Consider the following 12,319-nt stretch of genomic DNA (forward strand, 5'->3'; position numbering starts at 1 on the left):
TTAGTACATAAGAGAGTCAGGATTTGAGCCTAGATGTGACTCATGCACTTTTCACTAAATCTGGACTTTTTCTGCTAGAAAGCAAGGACAACAGGAGGTTTCAAGAATTCAGGTCATAGTCTAGGATTTTAAATTTATTTTCCAAGTGCAGTTGACATTTCATATTATATCAGCTTCAGGTATACAACACAGTGATTAGACATTTATATGCCTCTGAAGTGATCACCCCAGTCATAGTCTATTTTTTTACCAGTAACAGTAATGGTTACATAGATGTTTGCTTTATAAGTATTTGTAGAATTGTACATGTTTTATGTATTTGTCTGTGTTATGTCATAATTTTTTTTAAAGTGACAGAAAAAAAAGGTGAAGAATTCAGTGTTGTTACCTCAAGGTGGGCAAAGCAGATGCTCCTCTTGAGTGTGTATGAAGTGGTGAGCAGGTGTGCCATTCCAAGAGAGAGAGCTCTCAGTCAATAGCCACAGGCTATACATAGGAAAGCATCTCCCAGACAGTCCTGCAAAAAGTGCCAGAGGGCCCCCAAGAGGAGAACCTATAGCCCACACCACAGGACATCTGGGATAGCCCAGGGACCCATGTGCCCAAGGCAGACAGGTAAGACAGCCACGGCTCTTCTTCAAACCCAGAACAGAAGCACTGGTCTAAGTTAAAGGGAACTAGTACACTTCTTAACAATGAAGGGTAGATGCAGTGACCCTGAGATAAAGTCTATGTGTCAAGAAACTGTCATAGAAGCCTGGCTAACCCCACTTAGAAACCTTGTCCATCATTTTAAGAAAGGTGTACCATTCTCTAACGTTGAACAGGATGGTACACACACACACACACACACACACACACACACACACACACACACACACACACACAACTGTTCTTAATCACTTGGAACAAAGAGTCATTTCTTCACATCGTAAATCCTCAACTCCAATATCTCCAGATATAATAAATGAAACCCTCTGACTTTGAGTCAACACAGGCCAGATTCAACATTCCTCCCTGTGCTCACACTTCCAATTCTAGAACCACAGAGCAGGCTGACCTGCTAAAATGGATTTCCTCAGGAAAGAGAGCTGTGACTAAGGAACGTTTCTGACACCAGCAACAGATGCTCTTGGGAACTAATTTGGGCAGGAATGTACACAGATACAATAACTAAACTGCCTGTTAAACACACTGTGAGAAAGTATGTTTACCTCTCTCCCAAGCTGGGCTTTTTGGGGATGGAGTCTTAAAAATAACACAGCTTTCTTTCAGCCTTTAATATGCTCTTAATTTTCAAATGAGCTCTACAGGTTGTTAAGAAATAAAATCTGAACCTCTCATTGAGCCAGAGCAAGCCCACCCCTTCCCCTCAATTCCCCCCCCCTTGCCCACTTAATAAAGCTAAAAATTATCCAGATAAAAATCCAGTTAGGTAAAAGTTGCTTATCACCACAGCTAACTGATGAAGTCCATGAAGGGTTCAAACAACTGTGGAGATTAAAAAGGTAGAATTCTTCTGGAAATTCAATAAAAAGCTGAGTGAATTCTTTATGGATAATGGGATCCATTTTCAGAAATTTACTCTTCATTTCTAGCCAGATGTCCTGCAGACCCAAATATCAAAATACTAGTTTTACATCCAGGTACAGTAGGCCCTCCAATAGTGTTGTTTTGTTCAACAGTGTTTCGTTATAACATTTATGAGATACTGTAGGAAAGTAACTCTTGTTTATATCAATTAGCCATAAAATTGGTGTCATTATATGTCATTTTGTTGTAGCTCCAAGTGAGAACTTGCTATACCTGTTTATCTCTAGTAAGAAATAAATCAACAAAACCAAATCATTTGATCTAAAAGCATGGCCAACAAATTCTATCAGATTCTCCAGAGACAAGCCAACGATAAACGCTAAAGATCTCTGCTCTATTGGACCAGAACAGAGAAAAATTGCACATGGAAGATGCCTGAGCCGGGTGTTCCACATGCCCTGGAAGCCCATCTCCTCTCCTAAGGAGGACTGGGAGAGCAGGGGAGGGGGCTTCCCAATGCCACTTCTCTTCCAGCTAACTGAACTCTCCCTCCCTATGTGCCCTCAGCATCTCATACACATATCTCCAGTACACTACTGTCTGTTTGCTTCAGTCCTGACACAAGAAAGCAAGAGCAGCTCTTTAAAGTTAAGGACCCACAATCTTTTACCCATTCATTTAAAAACTCCTATCATACTAGAGAAGTGATGCTCAAATATTTATTAAACTGTGTCTATTACTTGCCTTTATATCTTAAATCAAACTTAGTTTTTTAATAACATTTTTGGTAAACCTGGTGCCTTCCTCAATCACTCTACTGACCACTAAGCATTTCTGCTTTGCTTTAATAAGCAAATGTTTATAACACTTAGTACCCACTGTATCATTTCCCTCCATATTTTATGATTCTCGGGAGCAGAGCAGAGCTCCCCATAAAAATTGACACAATAGTTCATACAATGAGCACTTAATGACTATGAAAAAACACCAACTTGTTTAACATTCAAGGGTAGTATTTCTTCCTTAAAATTATGGTAAAGGTCATAGTAAGAATAGAAGAAACAAAATAGCTTACTCATTGTGAACACTTAGCTACCTTTCTAGATTTTTAAGCAAAGAGCGTGAAGGTCAAATTAACTTAGACTGATATAACTTTACATAACATCATACCTTAATAGTGTCACATATTCAGGGGCTGATTTTTTTCTTTTTAACCCTCACTGATAAAGAGGCAATAAGTACTCTGCACTCATTTCCTGTTTATCTTAGCCTGCTAGCATGGTGCAGGGCACGTGGTACGTGAAGTCCTGTACATGTGATTAAAAGTAAATAAATGAAGAAAAAAAGAACTCAAATGCTTTCTTATTTCATCTTTGTCAACCACTGTTCTTACAGTTATTATTTATCTACAACCTCTTAAGGAGTATTTAAATCCAGACTTTACAAGTTGAGCTCTGCCCTGGCTGGCTGGCTCATTCCGCACACCAACAGGTTGTGGGCTGGATTCCAGCCAGGGCACATACCCAGGTTGCAGGTTCAATCCCCAGTTGGGGAGTGTACGAGAAGCAACTGACTGATTTTTCTCTCTCACATCAATATTTCTCTTTCTCTCTCTCTCTCTCATCCCCCCTCTCTAAAATCATTAAGAAAAGCATGTACTCAGGTGCGAATTTAAAATTTTAAAAAAGTTGAGCTCCAAGAGTTTTCCAAAGTTATTAATTTTATTAATGGTAAATCCCTTCAATGATCCATCTTAGGGCATTAAAGAAATTACTAAAGCATTTACCTTTTCAAAATTAAATCCAAGTATAGGCAAAACCAGTGATGATGATATTTTATATGGATCTACTGAAGAGTCAAAAAGAAAAGAAAATCAGAAAAATCTATATGCAGATGTTTAATTTTCTATGGGAAGGAAAGAGCAGCTCTGGTTTGATACTTGAAATACATGAAAGAGGTAGGGAAGCACAGTTTCCTGGACAGTGATTAAAAAAAGCTGGGCCTGAATATTCAAACTCACACATCCTTCCAAAAGCTTTCTCTACAGGCCAGGCCAGGCAGTGCAGCGCTCTGAGAGGAATGCTAACAACTGCACTGCCTCAGGGCTTGGTCCTGGGAACAGAGCCATTTAATACTCTAATTATTTGGGGGAGGAAGGTGAGCTAGAAGTAGAGAAGCTCCTTGTCAAAATTTACTAAAGATAATCCCTAAGAACTGAAGAGATCTAGAAGAAATTGTGGCTGGATTTACATGCATTACGTGACCAACATCAGGAAGGCAAAGGTCAACTCCAAGGCCATACAAATGAGCCCGACTAATGCCATTCTTCTCATTTAGTCACTAAGTATATAGGGCTCCTCAGGTTAATGAGAAAGGGAACCCACTAATGCCCTCATTTCTAGACAGTTAAATGCCAAGACTATAAGACACATATGAGATCATCTAAGTGTTGTAAGATTAAAGGAACAAAAAAGGGGGCTATGACCTATGGTCTGTATAGGTCTGTTCAGAATTCCAAATCTACTGTGAATCCTTAATAGTTATTGCTTCTCTCTCTAAGCAGAGGTTATCCACTTTCTCTAACTCCCATACAGCAATTTCTGGCCCATCTAGAGTATTTTGCACATTGTGATTTGCACTATAAATAAAAGTATAAATTCCTTGACAGCCAAGACTCTGCCTTTGTATTCTACACTTCTGCCAGAATAAGAGTTTTCTTTATATATATATATATATATATATATATATATATATATATATATATATATATATATATTTTATTTTATTTTATTTTATTTTATTTTATTGATTTTAGGGAGAAGGAGAGAGAGATAGAAATATCAATGATGAGAGTCACTGATTGGCTGCCTCCTGCACGCCCCTGTTGGGGATCGAGTGTGAAACCCTAACTGGGAATGGAACTGTTCATGGGTCAATGCTCAACTGCGGAAGCCAAGCAGGCCGGGCCAGAATAAGATTTCTAACAAATGGTTGTTGAAAGCAATACAGTGCAGTAGTTAAGAATATGAACTCTGTAGCCTGAAGCTGTCCAAGTCTAAGTCCTGGTTCCACCACTAACTTTGAGATGGTGGGAAAGTTTCTAACCTTTGTGTCTCCATTTATTCACATATAAAACTGGCACAGTAATAGTAAGCAGTAGGATTACTATGAGGATTAAATGAGATAATACCTGTAATGGCTGAGAATGGTACTTGGCATATAGGTAAGTGTTCAATGAATATCGACTAGTAATCAGTAGTCATAGTAATCGTACATTAATGAATGAATTACTTAATAAATGACTGATATAAAACTAAGAACTATCATAAAATCTAGACAGGGTCCTCATGCTGGGTATTCCTTGAATCAATGACAGTATTTCTTCCAGATTTAAGTATTTCACAATTAGATAAAATACAGGATGCCAGTTAATTAAATTTTAGATAAACAACAAGTACTTTTTTAGTATAATTTTGTCCCAATATTTCACAGTAGGAGAAAACTGGTAAAGCAGCATCTAGTAGATAAGAACATTGGTTTGCTGTGTTAAGAAAGTCTCTTAAATCTTAAAAATCACTTTTCCCTCTTCTAAAGAACTTCTTCCCTTCTTTACAACTTTTAGGAAGCCCTCCCTTGTTATACATTTACACTCCTTAACACCAGTAAGTTGAAGTAAAGATGAGAATTTTAAACTAGATATAGGAGGACACGCTTTCTGTATTTCCAGCTGACCACAGTGTACTCTGCCCATCAGAAGCCCTGTGGGTGCTGCCCAAGTTCTGATAAATCAAACAATTTGCCCTCCTTCAGAGTCTACATAGCGGTCCCCTTTCCTCCCAACTCGAACTACAGAGAACAAACTATTAAAAAGGTTAGCTTTAACAAATTTGCTTTGAATACTTACAGTGGTTTCAAAAAGCCAGTGGCAAAAGTTCTCGTGTCAGCAGGGGTTAATTGGATTAAATTAGTACTGGTGCTTTATTATTTTTTAAAAAATATATCTTTATTGATTTCAGAGAAAGGAAAGGAGGGGGGGAGAGAGAGATAGAAACATCAATGATGAGAGAGTCATTGATCGGCTGCCTCCTGCACGCCCCTGACCGGAGATTGAGCCTCCAACCAGGGTATGTGCCCTGACTGGGAATTAAACCCCCATCTCCAGCATCCTAGGACAACACTCAACCACTGAGCCACACCCGGCCAGGCAGTACTGGTGCTTTAAACTCCCTAATGGGTTTCTAAACTGGTGTGTGTTCTTTGAGAATGTATCTATAAATAGGCAGGTTTCTACAGAAACCAGAATATATGAGGCATGTAGGCTGAGAGTATTACGATATCTCAAAAAGACACCACACACTATACGTTCATTATAAAGAGGTTTTCTTTTACAAATATCAATCAAATTCATGCTTTCAATTTTAATGGCCAGTCATCCAAGAACAAGCCTGCAGGTCGTGATCTTACCCCTCAGTACTGATTTGAGGTTGAGCTTGGCTTGGCGGTGCAGGTCCTCCAAGCAGGGGGGTCTTGTGGCAGGAAGGAACACATTCTCCTGCTGGTGCCATGGAGCAGTGTAGTGGACAGTCCATCTACTCTCCTCATCTAGGTTGGAAACCGCTGTAGAAAGAGAGAATCAATTCAGCTGTCAAATGAAACTTCACTGGCTCCAAAGGTATTACATCAAGATGGGTTCTTGGTGCCTAACACATCCATGGGCAAGAGCCCGCAAGAGGGAAATCGAGCAAATGAGATTTAATCTTAGACTCCAGGGGTCCTTCCCACAGTGTTTTGTCTCTAAAGGAACTGGTCAAACTATCCATCATGTTTTGGTAGAAATGTTTACTCAGTTAATTGCTTCCTTGAATTTTAGGCCCTCCCTCTAATCCAGTGTTAGAAAATGACTGACAGAACTGATAGAGACCTCCAGTTCCTACTGAAGTCCACTATGGCAGGTATCTCTTATTCAGTTATTCGGTGTCACTGCATCAGTAAATGATAGTGTCAAAACAGAAGCAAATTTCCTACTGAGTTGAGACCGAATATTTTCTCCCTATAGCATTATTTTAACTCATCACTGTTATAAACTCAATTAAATTTAAAAAATTAAGCACAAACATTCAATGTAATACATTTAAATAGCACATCTAATAGAAGTAGAAATCAATTTGTGCTACAAAATTTTCTCTGTATTTCTTGCTTTCATGAAACACTTTTATATTAAAATGTTTTTTAAAAAAATTCCAATGTAATTTCCTTTTCCCAACACAATCCAATTCACCACAAAAGAGATGAAAACATTAGGCGGGGGGAGGGGAGACAATAGGTAATCATGAGATAATACTAAATCTCTATAATAATTTTCCTTTATTTCCCCCTAACGCTTGAGATCTCTTTGTCTATTTCACTTTCCCTGACAACATAATGTAAAATGGCATGCCAGCAGAGCACCAAACAGATTCATCAACAATTTTTAAATATTTTCAATATATCTGCCACTGTAAGCCAAGCACAGACTACAGGACTATAAGAGAAAGACCCTATGCTGAGTCATTTACAGAGGGTGACAAGTATAACACCTGCAAAATCAGCAGATACTACAATTGTGTGTCAGGGGCAAGTCTTCCCTAACCCTGAGTACACACTGGGCATACCCATGTCTACAGATACCACATCTCTGGTAAACTAAACCATAAAACAGATTCTCAAAATAAAATGAACTAGCATGCATGAACTGTTGAACTTTCTACTTGAACATATTTAAAATTAACACAGTGAGCCTGGCCAGGCGTGGCTCAGCAGTTGAGCGTCGACCTAGGATCCAGGAGACCACGGTTCGATTCCCAGTCAGGGCACATGCCCGGGTTGCAGGCTTGATCCCCAGTCAGGGGCGTGCAGGAGGCAGCCGATCAATGACTCTCTCATCATTGATGTTTCTATCTCTCTCTTCCCCTCTCTCTCTGAAATCAATAAAGATATATTTAAAATAAATGAATAAAAATAAAATTAACACAGTGAACCCCAAAGCACCTCTACTAGAGCTAATATAAAGATTAAGTGAACTCATAATGTAAAGTCTTAGCTCACAAAATAACTCATGTAAAACCTGGTGGCAGGAGCAGTGAAATAACTCCAAAGGAACCCCTGACTTTAGAACCACCATTAAGGAGGGAGGTTGGCCTTTCCCAGCACTCGCAGGAACCTGCCACAGGTTAGCTCTCACTCCACAGACCATCTTTTCTACAGCTACAAAATTCTACAAGCCTTGCTTCCAAATAGTTCATTTCCTAAATGATCCCCTCCCCCCCTTCTGCATCAATTGCTAAATGGAAAAATAAACATTGAGAACTAGACATCAAGTTAAAAACAGAAATGTCCTGTGTGTTTTCTGCTTTTAATGTTTGACAAAGAAGTATGTAAATTAGGCACCTTGTATTTCACGTAACCTCTTGTTGAACAAATGTTTCGCACGGTGTATACAGCTCTTAATCTTAATACATAACATCCACAAAGACCTGACTTAGTTCTTACTTACGTATCTGAAAATCTTGCACAGTGTAGAACTCACCATATGCACCCCAGAGGAGCGGAACCCTAGTTAATTACAATGTTTTTTGCTGATGTCCATTTATTTGAAAGACTGAATTATATCCTTCATAGTTGGAAAATATTGAAAATTGAAACTCTTCCTATTTGCCAATTACAAATCAAATCGAAGTAATGGTACTCGAGTCTGTGTAATCACACCATTAGTCCCACTGTACAGCTACCAACTGGCTGCTATGAAAGAGCAGGTGTCTCTTCCCTGGTTTTCTCATCTTGCGAGGGAAGATTTTAATCATTTAATCAGTCTACCCAAAGGCAGCCTTCGAGCAGGAGAGCTGCAGAAAGTGACCCCAGGGTGCAGTTCTTTGTTGCTTTCTCCAGAGTTTCTCTTACCAAGGGCTCCTACCCATGCACATTTATCCAGTTGAAATCACTGGGCCTAAAACTAAAGTGAACTAAAACTCAACAACCAATGATTATGTAAAAATAAAACCAGGTATGTGTAAAAATTATACTTTTCCAGGGAATGAAGAAGCAACTGCATTAAAGAAATTGAAAACCAATGGTAAGTACACAATGAAGCCACTCCACGAAAGCTGTGTACTTCACGACTGACCAGCCTAGACAGAGTCTGTCCTGCTCTGAAATACAAAACAGAGGAGTGCCGGGACAGTTAGAGGATCATCGCCACCAGAAATATGTGACACATTACACAGAGGTTCCCTGCACAGTAAGCCAAAGAATCAAAAAACCATAATCAGGGTGGACATGAAGTAAATACAAGGTTCCCCCCTCCACCTTCTTCAAAGGGCTTTTGAGAAGCACAAAAGCTGTAAATTCACCTGAAATCTGAACCACAAATAAATTAGGCTTGCTGAGATCGCATAATTCTGCCCTGGAGTTACAAAAGTCTGAGGTATTTGAATGGAGTTTAACTTGTGTCAATTATGCTGCTTCACACTCTAATTCCGCCTCTCAAAAGATGAAATAGTACATAAAACGCGTGCAAACACACACACACACACACACACACACACACACAGTGGGGAGAAAAGAAACTACTTACTTTTCTTCTTAAAAAGTTTAAAGAAAGACTTGATCTTTGCATTAATGAAGACCACCATTTCCAGGATGCCCACATAGGGCTTCGAAATTTAAATCACATTAAAAGCTCAGTCCAGCAGGCAGGTGGCAAGCTGCATCCTTCCACTCCAGATTCTAACTCCTTGCTCTGTTCTCATATCATTAGACATCTGCCCGGGTTGATGTAACTTAGAGGTTGAGCTTATTGTCAGGCAGTTACAAACCATTAACAGTCCTTGAACCTGAAAACCTCCCACTGAAACCTTATCTTTAAGGCTGAGAGCCGCCAGTGACAACATGTGCAGAAAGCGAAAGCCAATCAGGGTTCTTATTTGCATGAGAGCCACACCAGTCTTTCTGCCTCAGGGCTCATTTATTCAGTTTTCTCTCCGACAGATCAGAAGTTTCTCCTCTCTGGAGTCACAGAATGGTACAGGCTGCCTCTAAGGAAGTCGAGATGAAGCCAACACAATCCCCATTTTCACTAGGCCACGATGAACGTCCGGATCTTTTTACTGCAGCCGGCAAGTTTTAGAGCAAGTCTGTGTTGATTCTTTGACTCTCCAGTTAATTCAGGCATTGGTACTGATTTAAGGGGAAAAAAGAGCCAAACTATTGTTTCCCCGACCACGCCCCCAGGCTCGGCCTGCCACCCCAAAGGAGTGTTTACAAGCAGTAAAACTTTACAACAGAATATCCATTGAGCTGTAAGTGATGACTCAGTTGCATTTTCGTGCAAATTAGTATGCCCTGACTTCTCTCCCAGTTTTTTTTTTTTCCAGCCAGTGACTGAGAATCAGCATTGAAATTGCTCCAAAGTTTGATCTTATTTGCATCTAGCTGTCACAACTCCCTCCCTCCCCAAGACCCCAACTTCCCCACTCCAGGAGAAATTAGATCAAGTAATCATTCAAAATAAAGTACCCTAATCATTTAAATCTGTATTTTAAATTTAATTATCATCTAAGCACCTGGCTAAAAAGTTACACACACACACACACACACACACACACACGCACGCACGCACGCACGCACGCACGCACGGACGCACGCACGCGCGCGCGCGCTTCCCGAAGTGAGGAGAGTAATTTCAAACAGACATTATTTGGGTTTCTCCTTAATGTGACTATAATGCTGTACTGAGTTCTGGTTCTTTTGTCCATTTGTACTAACCTCAGAGAACTGGGGAAACACAAATAGAGAGAGTGTCAGAAATGGGGTATAAGCGGCACCAGACAAATATATTCTGGGCGAAGGAACAGGAACAAAAGGAAAAGAGTACTGATCAGGAAATACGATGAAAATGAACAAAAGGCAATAATGCTCCTCACATACCCCCCCAATTCCACTTTACAGCAAAACAGCTTTTGAAACACATTAGACAACTTCTTGTTTCATAGCTTTGGGCCAGACTTATAATTGAATGGAAAAATGTAATAATCCACTAATTCAAAACACTTAGTTTATAACAAAAGCTCTTAGTCAAAGAATAAAATTTATATAAGGGGCTCCCTCTAAGGAAAGCTTTGGAACGATTCCTCCGCAAATCTTTCCCCTCCCTTAAGCTTATACTTTGAGCAACAACAAAAGCAAAGCAAACAACAACTAAAGCAAATATTATCATATTACCATACATATTATTACAGATTTCCAACTCGTGTTCTTTCATCCTATACAAAACTTTACTTAAAAGTAATTACATGGCCAGATGGCAAATGAGAAACAACTGAGACTGTAAGTGAAATTATACAGCTGCCTTAGATTGGGGAGCAAAGTTCCCCTTAGGAAAACAAATGTATAAGCAGCAGAGCTGCCTCTCACCTCAGCGCAGCAGGCGGGGTAGTAAGTGTTCTGGGCAGAAGCACTCATACCCACAACCTACCAGGTGAATGTCACCACACACACTTGCAACTGAAAACAGCATGTGGCTTTTCATGTATATAACAATGGCATCCGAACACTGATTCATTCATTAAAAAGGTAAATATCGGGCACATGCTAAACACCACTCATCTGGGATACATCGGTGAGGTCCCTGCCCTCATGGAGCTTACATTATGTGATGATCAACTACAATGACATGGTACATTGGACGTGGTAAGTGCAATGGACAAAAGGCAAAGTTGAATAGGATGAAAGGAGTTCTGGGGACGAGCAGGTGGCCAGGTTACAGTATGAAATAGAAGTTGAGGTAGACCTCACTGAAAAGGTGAAATCTGGGTAAAAAGTTTAAGGAGGCGATGGCAATAAAACAAAAATCTGTACCGTGGATCTCATCTGCTCTCGTTTTAAAGAGGGAGGTCTACTCACTGTGTAGTGAGACTTTTCCAGTCCACCAGGACGTGAGAGAGGTGCCCTCAGAAAATGAAGAGTCATGCACGGAGTACTTTCTTTCCTCAGTCAACATTAAGCTGGTTACTAATAACCACAAGCCACTGTCTGGTTACACACCCGTCAGTGATGAGTCTCGGGGCAGGAAGCAGGCTTCCACCCCACATCCCAGGCACTTGGTCCTCTATGCTACCTCCTAACTCCCTAATTCCAGATCTTCAGGTAGCAACCAAGTAAGTCATGGTTTTTGTTGTGTTACATACTACATTGTGTTTTGAAAGACCTTGTTAATTATAAACATTTCCCCAATAATTTTATCATTTCCTCATATTCTGCATGTAAGCATAAGAACATCTTATAATGTGCATTGCCTCGATGTCATACATAGCTCATAAAAGAGCCATGTTTCTATGGAAATATCTAGTAATTTTTAATTGCTCAATTTATACATTCAGCAGAAAACATATAAATCCACAGTACTTCCTATTCCAATGTTAGCCCTATAACAGCAGCAACAGTTAAACTGAAGTTCTACTATTCCCAATGTGGAAAACTTGATGGCCTAGCACAGGAGTGAAGAGCCAACCCTGGAGCCACCCCGCCCAGGATGCTGGCTGCTCGCTGGAAGAGTGCCCTCTCCATACCTCGGTTTTCTTATCTGTAAAGTGGAGGTGAATAACAGTATTTATATTACAAGGTTATAGTGAGAATTTAAATTATTACTGACTAAGTCCTTAGAACTGTACCTGGTCTGTGGTAAGCATATATGTATTTGTTGGATGAATAAAATCTTGAGAGACAGTTAAGCTGCCCTAAGCTTAATAAAGGG

The 12,319-nt window shown here is 39.8% G+C and overlaps 1 protein-coding gene across 9 annotated transcripts in view; it reads right to left on the bottom strand.

Annotated features, from left to right (window-relative positions):
• Window positions 1-12,319, bottom strand: part of NHSL1 (NHS like 1) — a 199,690-nt gene that overhangs the window by 51,911 nt on the left and 135,460 nt on the right. For 7 of the 9 annotated variants that reach the window (XM_087817646.1, XM_087817643.1, XM_087817650.1 and 4 more), the window contains one exon: window positions 5,998-6,150. In XM_087817646.1, coding sequence (XP_087673772.1) covers window positions 5,998-6,150 — 153 coding nt within the window. Of the gene's footprint in view, window positions 1-5,997; window positions 6,151-9,142; window positions 9,764-12,319 lie in introns of those variants that run through there. The other 2 variants (XM_087817647.1, XM_016204914.2) reach the window with 2 other exon arrangements.

Source organism: Miniopterus natalensis, chromosome 5 (assembly GCF_054644295.1).
Source record: "Miniopterus natalensis isolate mMinNat1 chromosome 5, mMinNat1.hap1, whole genome shotgun sequence".
NCBI lineage: Eukaryota > Metazoa > Chordata > Mammalia > Chiroptera > Miniopteridae > Miniopterus > Miniopterus natalensis.